This window comes from Argentina anserina, chromosome 7, assembly GCF_933775445.1.
Source record: "Argentina anserina chromosome 7, drPotAnse1.1, whole genome shotgun sequence".
Taxonomy (NCBI): domain Eukaryota; kingdom Viridiplantae; phylum Streptophyta; class Magnoliopsida; order Rosales; family Rosaceae; genus Argentina; species Argentina anserina.
The window spans coordinates 23,787,883-23,806,579 of NC_065878.1; the positions used below are offsets into that span (position 1 = coordinate 23,787,883).

General features: G+C 39.2%; 4 protein-coding genes across 4 annotated transcripts; 1 reads left to right on the forward strand and 3 right to left on the reverse strand.

Annotated features, from left to right (window-relative positions):
• Positions 1–1,875: 1,875 nt before the first annotated feature.
• LOC126803129 (probable E3 ubiquitin-protein ligase RHA4A) lies at positions 1,876–2,763 on the reverse strand. Its single transcript, XM_050530887.1, has one exon. It carries the CDS (start codon positions 2,577–2,579, stop codon positions 1,926–1,928), a length of 654 nt encoding a protein of 217 aa, XP_050386844.1. The 5' UTR covers positions 2,580–2,763; the 3' UTR covers positions 1,876–1,925.
• A 1,138-nt stretch (positions 2,764–3,901) lies between these two features.
• On the reverse strand, positions 3,902–6,150 carry LOC126801649 (protein TRANSPARENT TESTA GLABRA 1). Its single transcript, XM_050529070.1, has 2 exons — positions 4,996–6,150; positions 3,902–4,072 (listed from the first exon to the last, which is right to left on the reverse strand). Exon 1 carries the CDS (start codon positions 6,052–6,054, stop codon positions 5,020–5,022), a length of 1,035 nt encoding a protein of 344 aa, XP_050385027.1. The 5' UTR covers positions 6,055–6,150; the 3' UTR covers positions 3,902–4,072; positions 4,996–5,019.
• Positions 6,151–9,830: 3,680 nt separating this feature from the next.
• Positions 9,831–13,221, forward strand: LOC126802278 (protein DOWNY MILDEW RESISTANCE 6). Its single transcript, XM_050529886.1, has 4 exons — positions 9,831–10,116; positions 10,220–10,467; positions 12,219–12,543; positions 12,631–13,221. The coding sequence occupies exons 1-4, from the start codon at positions 9,919–9,921 to the stop codon at positions 12,871–12,873; spliced, it is 1,014 nt and encodes a 337-aa protein (XP_050385843.1). The 5' UTR covers positions 9,831–9,918; the 3' UTR covers positions 12,874–13,221.
• A 1,754-nt stretch (positions 13,222–14,975) lies between these two features.
• Positions 14,976–17,305, reverse strand: LOC126804089 (caffeic acid 3-O-methyltransferase). Its single transcript, XM_050531859.1, has 4 exons — positions 16,814–17,305; positions 15,689–15,999; positions 15,532–15,596; positions 14,976–15,448 (listed from the first exon to the last, which is right to left on the reverse strand). The coding sequence occupies exons 1-4, from the start codon at positions 17,230–17,232 to the stop codon at positions 15,146–15,148; spliced, it is 1,098 nt and encodes a 365-aa protein (XP_050387816.1). The 5' UTR covers positions 17,233–17,305; the 3' UTR covers positions 14,976–15,145.
• Positions 17,306–18,697: the final 1,392 nt, after the last annotated feature.

Here is an 18,697-nt window from a genome sequence, read left to right on the forward strand (position 1 = left end):
CTGTTGTTTATACACCTGACCAATGCTCTCGTGGTACAGAAGATCACTCATCTGAGGTTAGTCATTCTATTGGGGCTAATAGTAGACAATATGTCTTGCCAAATAGGTCTACTCGGGGTCAACCAACAAAAAAATATGAACCTACCATTCAAGCTAAAGCTAAGTGTCATGTGGCAAATTTTATATCTACCAAAAGATTATCTAAGTCGTATGAGTCATTTGTAAATCAAATATCTATTGTATCAGTACCTAATAAAGTGCATGATGTATTGTGATATTTAAAATGGAGGAAAGCAATGTAGGAATAGATGAAAGCATTACAAAAGAACAATAGTTGAGAGCTTGTATCTCCACCACATGGCAATAAGGCTGTGGGATGTCGTTGGGTGTTTACAGTGAAACATAATCTAGATATATCAGTGAGCCGGTATAAAGCACGCGTAGTAGCGAAATGGTTTACCCAGACATATGACATAGACTATGATGAGACATTTGCACATGTTGCAAAGATAAACTATTCGGGTATTGATCTCTTTTGCTGCTAGCTTAAATGGGCCACTTAGGCAGTTTGATGTTAAGAATGCATTCCTTCATGGAGAACTAACAGATGAAGTATACATGGATCTCGCCTAGATATGTGGCTGCTTCTCCAAGTAACTTTGTATGCAGATTGAGAAAGTCTTTGTATGGTCTTAAACAGTCACCTCGTGCTTGGTTTGGAAGATTCTCACAATTCATAAGGAAAATTGCCTACAGACAGAGTAATTCAGACCACACGTTATTTCTTCAACATCAACAAGGGAATGTAACAACCCTAATTATATATGTTGATGATATGATAGTTACTGGGAATGATATTGTTGAGGTGGATAGATTACAGAAACAGTTTGCCACAGAGTTTGAGATGAATGACCTAGGTACACTCAAGTACTTCTTAGGCATTGAAGTACCCCGAAGAAGTGATGGTATCTATCCGTGTTAGAGGAAGTACGTCCTTGATCTACTAACAGATACATGTATGTTAGACTGCACTCCTATTGATACTTCTATTGAGCAGAACCATCGGTTAGCAGAGTATCCAGATCAAGTCCCTACTGAAAAATCTCATTATCAGAGGCTAGTTGGACGTCTAATTTATTTATCACATATCAGACCATATGTTACGTATGCAGTAAGTGTAGTGAGTCAGTTCATGGATAATGCCAGTGTGGACCACATGGAAACTGTTGTAAGGATTTTGAGGTACTTGAAGTCAGCTCCAGGGAGATGAGTAATGTTCTCTAATCACAATAATATCCTTGAAGTTTGTGGCTTCACAGATGCAGACTGGGCTGAAAATATTACAGATCAGAGATCCACATCAGGGTACTTTATTTTTGTTGGGGGCAATCTTATTATATGGAAGAGTAAAAAACAAAAAGTGGTAGCTCGATTTAGTGTTGAAGCATAATACAATGGTATGGCTCAGGGAGTGTACAAATTGTTATGGCTTAGAAATTTGCTACAGAACTTGCCGATATATGCTTACAAAATGAGTATCTAAAAAGGTCTTTTATGACTAACTTAGCAACTTGGGCATAATTGATATGTATGCACCAACTTGAAGGGGATTGTTAGCGTGAATCACAAGAGTAATTTATGCTAGTTAGGTTATATATAGAGATAATCCGTGTATGAATGTATAGAGCAATATCATCGATTAATTGAATCGCTTAGAATTAAATAGCTAGTTTGTAACAAAAAAACACGTATAGCTAGTTAGCTAAGGTTACTTCCAGCTGCCAAGGTGAAACGTACAAGATATTACGAACTTTGAGTATCATAGACGATGTCTAGACCTCGAAATAATTAAGCTGGAAGAAAATGCAATTTTTTTTAGACATATTGAGCTGTGTGTTTCGCAGATTATATACAAGAAATACATTCTAGCTCGTGAAGCAAATATCTTCACCAAATAAGTAAATCATCCTCTCGGCCCTCCATGGATCACTTCCTCCATCTTTATCATGCTTCAAACTAATAGCTGAAGTAGTAACTGGTACTAAGAGCTCAGATCTACACAGAGGACAAGTTAACTGTGCCTGATCGATCCAAGCATCCAGGCATTCTTTGTGGAAAACATGCTGGCAATTGCATAGCTCTCTGATCTCGTCCCTGCCCTCTATGCTGTTCATACACATAATACATGATGATATGTGCGTTTTCTCCTCTGAGGAAGATGATGATGTAGCTTGCAGTTGGCGTTGCTTCAGATATAGCTCCTGGAATTGCACAACCGGTAGTTGCTTCTTAATCGATTCTGTGTCAATCACCACCGGAACTGCTGGTACTTGCAGAAAGCGCAACCAAGTAGTATCTGGAATTGTTGCAGCTTCAAAGTTGAGGACCTCAAGCTGATGATCACAATCCTCCTCATTTTGTTGATCACCTACAGTTTGGTTAAAGAATAATTCTGGACAGTAGTCGATCTTCTTGAGAAGAAATTCGAGGAGGCCACATAGTAACAGTACTAACGACTTGATCTTCAGCATGCACCTTGCTTGCCAGCGTATATCGTAACTGCGGAAATAACCACCCATACTGCTGATCCAAGAAATTAACAGCTAGCTAAAGCCTTGATATCATCTGCTTGAAGTTGCTAGCTAGCTTTGAAACTATATATACGACGTGAAATTATGGATGAAGGGTACTTGTGTACGTGTATAATATGAATGTATACTCCAGGCTACCATAGGAGGAAAATTTGGTTAGGTCGGTCAGGAAAGTCGCATATTGCTTTTGGATGCTAATTTGATTCAGCTCTATAGTCGCAGCCCTGATTTAGATGTATTGCTGTCCAATATAATGCCCGGCGGGGCTGAACCACACCAGCTCATCTGTCTTATCTCTCAAGTCTTTTTCCATCAATGTATACATATCTAAAGTGTTAGATTAACCCAGCATTTACGTCAATTATATATGCAACCGTACGTTAGAGTGAGACCCTCGTGGTTTTATTTTTTTAAATATTAAATAGGCTGAAAATGACTTTTCTTTAACAAATACTAGTCTACGGCTCTAGCAATAACAGTCAAGTTAGAGATTGATAAAAAGTTAATAGTAGCGGATAGTTACTAACTTCTTCTGTATTTACTATTTTATTTTTATATTTTCATTTACTATAATACCCCTTTAATATTTGAGACAATTTGATTAATATATGGTATAAGAGTTGTTTGAAATTAATATATGGTATAAGAGTCGTTGTGTAATTTCATGTCCGTCTTAGTTGACAAATTGTATTTGAGTTATTAATAATATAGATGATCAAGATTAATTGGCTCATCATTTCATTCAACCTAAACACTTGGCTAGGATGGGAAGTACAAAAACGTACCACTCGAAAAGAAGAAGAAGAAGAAGATCGTTCAAGCTAAATTCTGAGTTCTCTTTGTTGTTTACCCAGAGTGATTGCGCGAGATTGGTCAGGTTAAGTGATTTGCTGAAAACACTGCCTATATAATAGATTGAAGAGCGCATATTCGATTACAGAATCCGTGCTTTCAATTTGCATAAAACCAAAAACATCATCTGAGTCAAGGATATCAGAACTGAGTCCGGAATCAATATCCAAACATTCAAATTCCATCTCATATTGCACTAGGAATTATAACAATATGCGGTCATCATTCACGAAAAAACACTAATACGAAGTGTCATGCACAACTACACAAAACTTCTAATCCACAACTTGATTCTCTACACCTACAGAACCAACCAAATTTTCTGCAAACTTGGTTTTTTCTGTACTTATCTCAATGTACTCGAATACGGAAGACGTAGAGTGTGTGATAGAGGGAGACTCTCACGAAGCTATAGTAACAAGTACAACTAACAGGGGATCTGTAGAGAAGATAAAAGGTAAGGAAGGAAGGAGAATGCAATATTTACAATGGGGTTCTGACACCAAGATAATCAACAATTAGGATTACAAAAGTTTGAACGTCCCTCACCAGTAACTGAAGATCAAACTACTTCCAGCTAAACTAAAAGTGCAGGTCAGATTAACACCATGAAGCAATATCAGTAGCCCCTGCATCAACAGAGAATAATCAACTTTGTTAGTTATTAAGTCAAATGTAACCCAATTCAACTATTTGAGAGCATAAGGAGATTCAATAGTTCATTTCTTATTGATATGACTTATTTTCATACACAACTGAAGTTTAGAATCATCCATGCCCTTTAAAGTTAGTTATGAGAGCCACAACTGTCAACTCTATCAGTTGCATAATTACTAGTACACAGTTCCACCAATTAATAATTCTCCCTACTTGTATTCATTTCAAAGCAATCATCATTTCATAGAGAACTGATTTAATAATTTTACCGAGAAATCTTATAGTAGGTAAGCAATTTCCTATGCAGATGAAATATCAGTAGCTAGTTTCAATATTACATTGGAGAGAACTATGCTAGCTTCAGGAGACAATCACTAGCAAACCAGTTCATATTGGTAACTCAAAACATTTGCTGACAGAGTCCAACAGAGTCAAGGAGTGAAGTTAAAGACTCGAGTGAAGAATCAGGCGTAAGCTATAGAACAATTACGCCCAGAGAAATCATACGTAATTAGGCCAAAAGGAACAAGTTGAATCCCGCACTAGGTGACCTACCGTATGATATCCACAAAACATCATCTTCACTTAATGAAACCATGTCAAGTATTAGAACCACAAAAGCACAGCTCAAAAAGAAATGTCCGGTAAAACATCATCTATACTAAACATTTTGTCTACCACCTCTCCCACCAGAAGGAAATTATCGAAAGCAAGTGCAAATGGTTTCATATACTCTGATAAGGCTTTGCATTAGTTATCCTGTAAAGTTAAACACATCACTTCATTCTTAGTACTAACCTAACTACAAAGAAAGCAGTTCATAAAACTAGTTAAACAACATCATCAAACGTGGACAAAACACAGTATTCTAATACAAATTAAGCAAAACACTTACAATCCACATCCTGTCGCCGATTCCTCAGACCTTCAAGAGCTGCATCTTGTTCGAAAACGCAATGGCAATCCAATCCGGCTGCGCGGCAGACCACTGCAGCTGATTAATCTCGGCGCCGGCGGAGTACATTGACATAGGATCAATCCCATTCGGCCCCGCCACCGTGGGCAGCTCCCAAATCAGCGCCTGCGAGTCATCCCCAGCAGAACAGATATGCCTTGCACTCTGCGGCGCCCATCCAATCGCATTCACACTCCCCTTGTGCCTCTCCAGCTCCGCCACCGGCAGCGTCGGCGACCTTATATCCAAAATCACGACCTTATTACTGTCCATCAATATCGTCGCCATGTACCTCAAGTCCTGCTTGTTCCACGCCAATCGGAGCAGCGGCGTGTCCGGCTGGGGGCTCTCGTAGATGATCGTCGAGTGCTCCTTGTCTCTCAAATCGAATATCCTCACCGACCCGTCAGCCGACACCGACGCAAAAACCCTGGCCTCGCCCCACGCAATGTCGTAAACCTCCTTGTCGTGAGCGATCAGCTGCGTCTCAACCACGCCCTTCTCGATGTCCCAGATCGTACACGTGGTGTCGATGCTGGAGGTCCCGATCCGCCGCGGCTCGATCTCGTTCCAGTCGAACGACGTCAGCGGCGCGCAGAACTCGGACGTCTTGGAGTTGTTGAGGACGGAGATGGGCTCGAGGCGGTCGACGGAGGAGTCCTTGACCTCCCAGAGGCGGAGGTAGTCGCCGGAGGAGGCTAAGATGTCGTTGGACTTGTGGAGGGCGTTGGGGTTCGGGTGGAACATCAGCTTGGTGGGAGGGTAGGGGTGGTCAAAGGAGAGAGAAGGGTTGGGCTTGAGGGTTAGGGAGTCCGGGTCGAAGGAGAGGATGTCGACCCGGTTGGAGAACTCCTCGTTGAAGCTGCCGACGGCGATGCGGGGGTGGCCGTGGCGGGTTCGGGCCGCCGGGGAGAAGGCCATGGCGTAGAGAGGGTAGGGGGATTCGTAGGTGACGGAGTTTTCCGGGCCGAGGTGGGAGTCGTGGGTCGAATTCTCCATCGGGTCGGGTAGAGATTTTGGCGGAGGTCGGAGAGTTTTGGAGGCGGGAGAGAAGTTGGGGGTTGGTTTAGTGCTGCAGAAAAAACGACACAGTTTTCTTTTTCTTTTTCTTTCTGAAATGAAGTTTTCTTTTTCTGGTGGCTGTAAAGTACTAAAGTTAGTTGAGTCAGCTAGTCAAGGTCGAAATACACATGGTTTGACTGGGCCGAGTGGGCGACTTCATTCTTTCATTAAATTCCAAGCTCGATAGTCTGTTGCGTAGGCCCAACTTGAGTTGGGTCATAAGAGTTTCAGAGAGGTTCACTGAAATTGGTCTAAATTTCACTCTCTTCCCCTCACTCTTAATTTTCCATTACATGAGCAAGAAAAAAAGAGGACCGACGGGACGACGGAAATGTGGATTGTATGAAACAGTCCAAATATCGTGGCAGGCAGAGCTAGTCTTATTGTAATACAACTAGGTAATGCGCCCGCGCATTACTGCAAGATTATCGATCACATTCCCACTAGTTTTTTATTCCATTAGTTTTCGTCAACATTTGAAGAGGTCACATTATGCATAAGAGGCTTTGGAGCATTTAGAGACCAAGACGAAGAATTATAGAGAAAGACGAAGTGAAAGCAAACAAAGCTTGATTAACATAAAGAAACAAAAAATAGACTCTAATTCTGCAATTGAAAATCCGTGCTTGATTTTAATTAATTGGTGTCAATGCTGTATCGGTTTTAATTACAACAAAGTACAACTTTATTTTATAAAAACACAAGTGTTTGCGTGATTAAATCATTTAGATGTAATACTATAAGACTCAATCGTTTTGTTTCGCTCGTACATTTAGAAGATCGATCTTGAACATACTATTTGATTCGGATAAGTTACAGTCTCATTGAAAGATTTAAATTAGATAACTGTGTTTTCTTCTGTCATTTAACACATGGATATATAGCACATATTGAGAAACAGAGTTTTTCAAACTCTACTTAAGTATATGCAGATAATAGCTTAATTATAACAAGTCAATAAGCTACCTAGTTACCAACACGATAACTAGACAACCTTGTTTACGTGAGATACGACAATTATTAAAAGGTAGTATCGAGTTAGCTGTTGAATGAATATATAATACTCACCTATTCATCTAGAAAATGCTTTATAGTTTAGTAGGATGATTGCATCAAACACCAATCGGTCAATACTTGGAAGCCGGTATATGATTATTTATTTCTTTGTTTTTTTTTTTTCAAGGAACTTTGAGCATAATTTAGTATAGATTACAGAGGTTTGCGCGTAACGTTCGCAAGTGTCCAAATTCTGCAATGTTGATGACGACGATGGGCATAGTTGTCGGTGACGTAGTTGGTTTATTGTATCAGAAGAAAACGATATTAAACACCGTGGAAGGTTACAGTCCTTACAGATCGATCTCACCTAATATGGATATTGGATCGAGTCTTCGACCTTAAATTTTTTTAAAGAAAGCGTAACTCGTTTGGAGACTCTGAGGGGGCGACGGTCTTTTGAAAACGCCGATAGGGATAAGACTGCCCGCCTGTGTACGGCTGTTTGGTGCCTTCAAGAGCTACGGGAAGACGGGGATTTGATCGAGGAAGATGATAATCATTCATGGACCTCATCGAGACACCGGTCAAATGGGCAACGTAATAGACTCCTATATGACGTCATCACGTCGTTTTGCGGTGACGCGCGCCGCATGATATAAAAGCCGAAATGGGGGTTGCATGGGTGCATATAATGCTTGGGAGTTGGGAGCTAAGAAATATTCGTTCATGTATTGGGAAACTGGGTTTCTGGGAATAGGGATCGACTTTCCTGACAAAGAGGACGTACTGGCTATAGATCCAGGGCAAGACCCCAGCTCCTCACATGCATAAACGTGCAAGACGACGTCGTTTAGTTAAATTTTCAAATCTGAAATTCAAAACTTGATCGAGGAGATTTTCTATTTTCCTAGTCGACAAGTGCGTGTGTCAGTTCTTTGTATTCCGGCCAATGTTATGTCGTTACATAGCGCATGTGATCCAAATCAGATGACGTTAAGGCAATATGATCTTTGTACATCACTCGTACGCGTAGTTCTAACTATAAATTTACACGTAGCAATTTCGTACATGCATGTAAAAAATGGAAATGTATAGGACAGATATACGAGTAATACGACAAACCAAGTGAATAGGTACTTGGATGAAACCTGAATTATAAGGTGGGTATAATTCCAGCACGTTTATCTTTTATGCGGCCATTTTAATAGGAACCACACCAGTAATTAGTCGGTGCGCTCTCATAGCTGGCCATTCTGATCGACCTGCTCTTTATTTTTTGGTCCAACTGATCGACCTGCTCGTTTGGAAAGGAAATTACAAATACTAACAGACAGTCAAACGGTCACTTTTTTTTTTGTGTCTGGATAAATCTTGTAGCTACTTGCAACATGGTAGGGAAGCCCTATGCTTACTTGGAGTCGTCCTGTGACTCCTGTCCATAAAATGTTTCATATATCCTATCTCCATACCGGTCCAAATAGAAAATTTAACTAGCTTTCATATCAAAATTGTGAATGGCTGTGATGATCTGATCGTCTATATAGAATTTGAACCTTTGAATTCCAAACTTGATAAGGATATTGCAGTTTTCCTCCACTTAAAATCAAAATGTGGGTCTATGTTTAAAACCAATGTCCACGGCTGCTAGTTGATCGATGTAAACACATGCAAATAGTATTCTCAACTACATGAATGGAGGGGAAAGCTCGATCGCTGCGTACAAATACCAATTAATCGCAAAAGCGATCACCTAACGTGTTAAATGGTTGATATTAATGTACAGTGAATGATACACATCTTTCTATCATATTCGGAAAAAAATATTTTATGTACCCGGTACATAATTTACATTTTACGCATTTAATATTATTATTCTATTTTACCGTGTTTTTTTATGATTAATTATTTATTTTTAAATAATATTTTTTTATTACACCACATGCATATTTATGAAATAATATGATTAACTCAATACACAAAATAATTACTCGTGTTCTTAACCATATAAGCGTTGCGTTTTCTTCACTGTAGGGCTATAATGCCGCTTTCATCTGAATGCAGGTATAAACATTGCAACACTGGTAGAGTGAGAGTGAAAACGATTTGAGAGCGAGACCAATCTCAATGACCCTGGCTCTACGGAAAAGGTAACGAATTCGAATGCTTCCATCGCTCCGGTGGTGGACCAATCACCGACCTAGCATAGATCTTCGGAATATTTACAAAACTAGAATCTACGTGTCAAGTTACCACACACCCACACACAGCATGTTTAGTGTTAATTTGCCCCACTAGTATAATAGCCACATGCACTAAGTAATAACTACAAGCATTGTACCAAAAAAGAGAGAGTAATAACTACATGCAATTACTACTAAACGTGATCATCTACGGATCTCGCTCTCAAAATTATAAGAAAAGACTTGGTTAGAATCAAGCAAATGAGAAAGACTTTCTACTATAATCAAGGGCAGTACGTAACTACCTTAGGAAACAATTAATGAAGGTCTAACTAACCATCAGAACAAAAAATGAAGTTACATGTAGAACATGCTTAATTAAGTGTCAATTAAGAATGGGGGTGCAAAGCCCTTAATACTAGCTACAGAAAATAGAAGTCAAATAAAAATCTCTGACTTGTCACCCCCCACCCCCATTAATCCCATATTATAAATACATGTGCTATCACATATTACATCTTCCCGGAACTTGCTTTGCCAATTAACACTTCAACATTTTCGTTTGCCGTTTCAATCTCTATCACACCCCAAATCCCTTTTTCTACCCCAAAACGTATAAGAGATGGATACAAAAGTCTTGTCCTCCGGAATCCGATACACCAATCTTCCGGAAAGTTATGTCAGGCCGGAATCGGAAAGGCCCCGCTTGTCTGAAGTCTCAATCTGCGAAAACATTCCGGTTATTGATTTGGATTTTCCGGACAGAGCTCAAACGGTTCAGCAAATTAGCGATGCGTGCAAGTACTATGGCTTTTTCCAGGTATGGAAACCCGGCCCTGTTGTCTTTTACCATATAGCAAGTCTTTGTGGTTATATTACACAGATGTAGGCATGTAGCTTGACGTTTTGTGGTTTGTTTACAGGTGATCAATCATGGAGTTTCTATGGAAGCCGTGGAAAAAATGTTACGGGTTGCCAACGAATTTTTCGAGCTCTCTGTAGAGGAGAAGATGAAGCTGTACTCAGATGACCCGTCGAAAACGATGAGACTTTCGACTAGTTTTAATGTAAAAAAGGAGACCGTTCATAATTGGAGAGACTATCTCCGGCTCCACTGTCATCCTCTTGATAAGTACGTGCCTGAGTGGCCCTCCAATCCTCCTACCTTCAAGTACGTTCCTTTTTCTCCTCCACCCTCGGCCTAAACCTAGCTCTCTCCCTCTCTCCATACCTCTCTTTCTAAAGCCGTCCCTCCACGGCGGTTTTCTGGTGGTTCATGTCTTCATAATCAACGTCGTGGTACTGCTACTGTCTGCCACGTTGATTTCCATTATAACTTACACATATTGTTTGATTTCAATAGATTTTTTTTAAATGATATCACTAACAACTCGGGTACCTCCCTCAAGTTATTCTATGAGTGTTTCTACATAGTCAAAATCAATCGTTTTATGATACGACCTGCATTTCTGATAGTCTTGATAATACTTAACGAGTGTCAAATGATCTGAATCATCTGATGACTGATATTCTGAAATAAGATAAAATCTGATACGATAAATCTGATGTGTCATCTGTGCCCTACTTTGATCTGTGCCCATTTATAGAATCTTTTAAAAGTGTTCTTTTAAACTATTCAAAAAGATTTTTTTAGGTTTTCTCGGACAATGTACTTCTATATTATAATAGTATCTGAGAGACATTCTGAGATCTCAACTCGACTAAACTCTGAAAGTGAAATATTATAGAATGACACTAATTCATCATCTAGTGTCATGCAAGTTAAAAGTTGAGTCATATTTAATCATTTGAGACTCTGGTAGACTTTTTCATATATGTATGAATTTTTTTTATATAAAATAAATTTGTCGCTCACTCGTAATTAAATATTAAATATTTTTTATAATATTATAATTATAAATTTGTTATAGACGATAAATTTATTTCAATTTTTATGTACGTTTTTACCATAATACAAATGAAGCATTGATAGCATTGCTTAGATTTCAGTAAAGAACGTAATCCGCACCCTTTCGAACTTCGTAGAGATGCTCGCTATGAATGAATTGTTGGTTCTGGTGTTCGTGCAGACGACAGAAGAACCCCATGCACGCCTGACCAGAGCCACTGGTCATGAGCTTGTGCTTATCTCGCCTTTGATATTAGCGCCTTTGATATTAGGGCATCTTGTTTAGGTAAAAGAGTAGAACAAATTTCCACCGTTAACTTTTCTTCAAAAGCGCCATTCTGTAAGAGAATCGATTGTAGAGTTGTAATAAGTATCAAACTGGCAAATCACTAATAGAATATGTCAAATGGTAGGGTTTTTGATCGGGTAAAAAAAGAGAAAGTTAGGTTCATCCTACATGTGTAATCACGTTCTAGGGTCCAATCAATGGCTCTTATTGTACGGCGGTGTTCCTCTATTATAGGCATGACATACGCCGGATGCTGGACCCACCACATAAAAAATATCATAATCGTAATGGACGGTGATCCCAGCCGTGAATTTCGGGGTTACTAATCTTAGAGAAATATGTTTACTCCGCTGACGTAGGCAGATGGTGTCCGTGTTGACGTCACCGAATGAATCGGTGGGATCACTTTAGTATATTCTATTATATTTGTTTTAAAAATAATTTATCGTCAATAATTGAGATATATGAATTGTTAATAATTTTGTTTTGTTTGTATTTTTAAATTTAAATAACCTTGATATTTGTCACTATTGATGGTAAATGCATGATCCACGTGTAATTTATTTGACGAACACAACATAAAACCATTTTAATAAAACAAGATTTTTTGGAGTATTGATACAAAATATTGAACTATTGGTATTGCATATACTGTTTTATGGATAAGAGTACTACTATTTATGGAAAAATTACTCACTCATAAACTATATTTCGATTATTGCAGGGACATTGTGAGCAACTACTGCAAAGAAGTTCGAGAACTTGGGCACAGAATAGAAGAGTTAATATCAGAAAGTTTGGGCCTAGAGAAGAATTACATAAAGAACACATTGGGTGAGCAAGGACAGCATATGGCTGTGAACTTTTACCCACCATGTCCAGAACCAGAGCTCACTTATGGCTTGCCGGGACACACTGATCCCAATGCGCTAACCATTCTCCTCCAAGACCTCGGCGTTTGCGGGTTACAAGTGCTCAAAGACGGCAAATGGGTTGCCGTCAATCCTCACCCGAACGCCTTTGTTATTAACATCGGCGACCAGTTACAGGTAACATTGTTATTACTTGTGATGAAAGCTAGTTTGGTTTACTTTGATCTGTTACTTAGGATGCTAGGTCACATTATTATTCTGCAGGCTCTAAGTAATGGGATTTATAAGAGCGTGTGGCACCGTGCCGTTACGAACAGTGAGAGGGCAAGGCTTTCTGTAGCTTCCTTCCTGTGTCCACAGGATGATGCGCTGATTAGCCCGGCAAAGACTCTCACGGAGGATGGAACTCCAGCCATTTATCGGGGCTACACTTACACCGAGTATTACAAAAAATTTTGGACTAGGAACCTGGACCAAGAGCATTGTTTGGAACTCTTCAAGAACTAGACAACTAGTAGCGAATCTGAAACAGGGATCGGCATGGCATGGAGGTGTTTAGTGTGATTTGGTAGAATTATGGATCAACCGATCAATGATGGCACTGCTTCATGTTTTTTTCTTGTAGAGTGCCGTGTTTAGCCACAAGGCTTACCCTACTGTCTACAAGTACCCTAGTCCCTTGTGTTGTGTCTATAAGTTCAATAATTTCCTGCATCTGTTTTTCTTGGTCGAACTCGAAATTACCTCCATTGCTGTTCCATCCGGTGGGGTTAAACTGTTTTTGTATGCAACTAGAAGAATGGAATAAACCCTCTGATCTTTAAGGTTCTGAATAAAAATGTGGATGTTTGGTGACTTTTGTTTACATGAATCAAACTACTAATCCTCCATTAAGTCTTCCCTTCTTTTAATTTCTTCCACCATGTTTCTAGACACAAGAAATGTAGTTACATGCAGGAATTGAAATTTGAAAGTTGTTATTGCTAATTAACAAGCAAAGCCAAAAGTAGTAGAGAAGGAGACTAGGAAGTAGGAACCAACCTTCTCTGCTTGATTAGGAACGATGAAACAACTAAAATAGAGAATTAGCGACATCAGGTAAGACCGTAAGAGTAAAACAATACAATTCCTTTGCAATTGCAATCGCAGGCGCCAAATACACACAGAAACTCACACTCCGTATTTTCTGGAGTCCCTACGAGAGTAGGATGACAAAAATATCCGGCGGGCAGGGTACCCACGGGTATTCAACCCTAATGGAGGAGTGTTTCGGGTATAATATAGTAACGGGTACGGGAATCCCCGCTATTCAGATAGCGGAAATGGGTAAGAGCTGGGGATAATATTTCAATCTTCATCCCCATACCCACCAAATAATATATTAAATATAATTAACTAATATATATTCACTCAAATAAATTAATAGACAAATTAAATAAATAGAAAAATATTAAAATATATTTTATGATTATTTGCACATACAATAATTTTTGACATAAGGAGATAATTTTATTATGATATTGATTTTTTTTGTACTTTATTGGAATTTATATATATATTAACAAAAATTACTATTAACGGGTATTGGGACGGATATGGAAACTTCATCCCCTAAGGGTATGGGTACGGGGAATACCTAGTATCTTATTACGGGGAATGAGGCGGGTACGGAGATGCAAATGGACTTGGGTATGTGTATGGTTTTTTAATCCCCTAACCCTACTCTCCTCATTGCCATCCATATACGAGAGCTGCCTCTCAATCACAAACCCTATGGTTTTCGCATCACCAGATCTCTTCTATCAAAACTACATCAATTGCATTCTCTTCGATTCATCATGATGCAATTCGTGATTGTGATATGGATTTGCCGGGGTTTGCTTTTCTTATCGGAGAGGTTGAGATTGTTGGGGATGGTGACCATGATACCGATTGCGCTAGATTTGAGGTGGGTACCGCCGAGGAAGGTGTGGCCGCGGGACGCAGGTGCTTCGCTAGCATGGATGAAGGCAATTGGCCGGATTTTGCTGTTATCAGGAAAGGTGACGATGGTGACTTGGAGGTGGCATCAACCTGTTAGGGTTTGGGTGTGGACTTGGGTTTCCGGGCCTGGAACTAGACTCAAACTCAGGTTGGTCTTGACCGGGAACTGGGTCTTTTGGCTTGTTTTCCAAAAATAATGTTTCAGCCCATGTAAGGGCAAGGGGATCCTTTAGACACTTTTGTAGGTCACCTAAACTATTCTGACAAGTAGATCATTCTATTTACTCTGGGTATTATGCGTCATACACCAATTGAGATCTCTAGGTGATATGTAATATCTGCAATATACTTATTCTGGGTATTATGCGTCATACACCAATTGAGATCTCTAGGTGATGTGTAATATCTGCAATATGAGTTATTTAGAATGCTTGTTTTATCCTCGGATAGTTGTAGGTTTATTTTGTGCTCATTCTATAATAAGTGTTACTTGTCGTAGATTGTATTGTTCCGGGTGATCTTAGATCACTACTTGTTGTCGTATGATAATACAATTCATGATGTATATAGCATTCAGGGTGTTGGTTATGGTAACTATGATTTTCTTAAAAAAAAAAAAAACAAGCAAAGCCAAAACCAGTTTCTTATTTATTTTTTGTGCAACCAAAATGTACATATGGTGCAAATTCCACATGCTGGAAGATAGATCAACAACCATCTCAAAAAACAACTTTGAAGTATGCAAATGACAGGTAGTGACAGCATACAGTATCCAACTAAACCGAGTAGCTAGTGCTCACATCTTCTTAAGAAACTCGATGACATAAGTGTTGAAAGCATTACACTGGACGCGAATGCCTTGGAATCCAGAGCCCTTAGCCAGGGCTTCAAACTCCTGCTCCGTCCTCTCTTTGCCGCCGGGGTTGTGCGCCAACATGATCACATCGATATGGACAACTCCCTTGGTGGCAAGGCTAGTGTCCGGTGCAACAGGCAGAATGCACTCACCGAGAATCACTTTCCCATTGTCCGGAAGCGCAGCGTAGCAGTTCTTCAAAAATTTCAAGCAATGCTCGTCACTCCAGTCGTGACATATCCACTGTAAGATCACAAATAGACATACATTAGTGCCCTGAATCAGGCTCAAATAGCAAACTAGCTAGTCTTATGTGGCCAGTTCACCTTCATGAAAATTGCATCTCCTTTTGGTACACTTTCAAACATGTCCCCTCCAACATGATGCACACCTGAATTAATTTATATCCCATGATTTCAAATTCCGAAAAGAATAATGTTCTTTAGCTAAGCAAGTGTGATGATACAGAAAAGGTATATGTACCAGGATAATGAGGAGCATCTTCGATAACATGAGGCAAGTCGAAGTTGATGCCCTTGATTGAAGGGTACTTAGAGACGATCATGCTAACGACGGCTCCAGTGCCACCACCGACATCAACGATGGATGTGAGGCCCTCGAAGCCTTTGTAAGTCTCGAGGATTTTCTTCATGGTAATGGTGGAGTGGTCAGCCATTCCCTTATTGAAGACCTTGTTGAATCTAGGATCAGTTCCATGGTAATCAAAGGCAGTCATTCCATATGCCTTGTTAAATGGAATCCCACCGTCAAGTACTGCATCCTTCAAATGATACCTTCACAAGCACAAGATAATCTCAATTCTCATGTCATCACAAGTCATCAAAAAGGACCAAAACCATAACATGATGAAACGACCTCACTTTTCTTGGGCCTATTGCCGCATGGGTCTTTAAGGTCTTTTACCCATATTTCAAAGGTTCACACTTCCAGTTCACACCAACTCGTCGTGCCATTCCCTTTAAATAATCTCAATAGCAGAAGAAGACACTTAACGGCAAATGTCTCACTCATGCTGAGCGAATGCCACCAACTCATTATAATGAATATATGATATGAGCAATAGAAAAATTATCATTATCATAATAACCAATTGTCTTTCTAATCTTATAGAGCTCGAATCCTAAAATAGGTACTATTGGCCACATTTGAAAAATAATTATACGATAAAAAATAAAATTACCAACAAACTGATCCCTTAAATTTTTTATTCAAAAAAAAAACCTTAGTATGAAACAGGGATTAAGTGGAACAGAAATTGGAATATTGAATTTAGATGAGCTATCAAGCACTTAACTACGGTAGGTGAATGGTTGTCCCCAGGTCCCATCGTGGAAGGTGAATGATGAATCCCCAGACCACTACCACTCATATAACCTTGTATTTTTGTGTGAACTTGAGTCATCTAGAGTTCTAGTCGCGTACGTCTACTCAATTTCTCATCATCAATAGTCGATCACCAAAACCTCATAGTCTAATAAAACACGTTTAAACTCAACAAGGAAATTCAACCAGAACCTAATATTAAGAAGAGGGAAGAACGAAGAACGAAGAGAATAATTAATTTAATACGGCTAATGAATTAATTACCAGCTCTCGATGAGGACCTTGTCCTGGTTCATGAGGCAGAGAGCAGCAATAGAGACGCCATCTTCATTCTTGGTCAAGAACTTACACACAGGCCCCAAACCGTAGAGCCTCTCAACTTTGCCGTCCGGAAGTGTACGCAGGGAGTAGGTTAGAATAGAGTAGCTGGCCAGAAGGCGAAGCATGCGGTCGAGCATGACTGGAGCCTCAGGGTTCTTGGTCGGAAGCTGTGAGGCTAGGTCATTAGTAGAGAGGAACGCGCCGGGCCCGGCCTTGGCCATGATCTCCAAGAGGTCGAGCTCAATGGCGGCTTTAAGGACCATAGGGAGGACGGAGGCGCTGGCGAGTTGCATGGCGAAGAGGTTGGCTTCCTCATCGGAGACTTGGGTTGGAGTCATCTGAGTCTCGCCTGTGGAACCCATTTTTCGGTTGGTGGAGTGTGAAGTTGACGAAGAAGAAGAAGGAAGAAGACAGAGAAGTAGGGTTGATTGTAGAAATGATAAAACCAAGTGAGGGTTATATATACAGTGGTTTTAGCTCACCTACCATCTTTGATGTGCTTGCAGCATTCCAGGCACCAAAAGTATCGATCGACCACAGGTCCATGATATTGACCCCATTGCCAAATACTTGAAGTTCATCGAGGGTTGTAGTTATACGGTTATAACTTATCAAAATTTCAAAACTACTGATAAAAAAATTGCAAAAAAAAAAACACCATACTTTTCAAAATTGCTAATGTCTTCACGTACTTAATTCATCGATTTATGAAATCTATATTCATTTTATGTGAATGACTTTTCCATCTAGATTCCCAAACACACGTACAAAAACTAAAACACAAAATATAAAACTAATGTAACCCGTAAAACAAGATAATAGCTCGTTCCCTCCTCTATGGTCATGCATAGCTATCCACGTATAGATGCAATACATAAATTATTGATATGTAAATTGTAACAATACTGTACATTAGTCACCGTCTGATCTATATATATATAAATTTATGATTGAAGTTCAATTGATGCTGTCGTATTTGGTTGTTACTTTGACATAAATAATCACCACCTAAGTTTTTTTTTTGATGGAATCATCACCACCTAAGTTGAGATCGGAGATCACATCAGTTGGTGATCGAACACCCAATTATTCTTCATACCACACATTAGAGCATGTACAACTAACAAATTGATATGGTTTACTTCAAAAGTAAACAATAATATTTTAGTTTGGCTTATTATTAGTTCTAGTATGGTCGCCGATTTTTCTATTTCACTTCACCTAAATCCTGAAGAAGTTTTGCTCTTAACATCCCTTCTTGGGATTACTTAAATATGAGTAGAGTATGAATCAAGGCATTGTTTCTTAAGATTGTTATCCCATGCATTCCTACGTTGGCTACGTGTGAAAGGAAAAGTGATACGATTCCTCATGAAATTTGACTTAAAGGACGTATTGGTTGGGACATGAATATAAAACAAATGTCGTGGTTCATCTGCTTATGAAAACATGGAAAGCAAATATGTCATTTACTCTTATTATGCGTCACCTCATCTCCACTACTTTAAATAAATGTTAAGTGCATTTTTCTTAATAAAATTATAAATATAGTATTATAAAAGACACTTCACATTCATTTAAGATATTAAATATGAGGTGACATGATAGAAGTGAACGACAAATTTATTTCCGAAAATATGAGATTTCAATTTGAAAAAGTTTTCATCGACCTAACATGAAAGTGATGGTTTTTATTTTCATTTTCACTATTGCATTCTTATTTACTGCAAAGTTGTTCAATCTTACATTCTATCATGGTAGTGCTTTCTATAATGGCAATCTTTTGTTCTATCTCCTTCATTTACACGTACAGTAAGTCAGTAACTA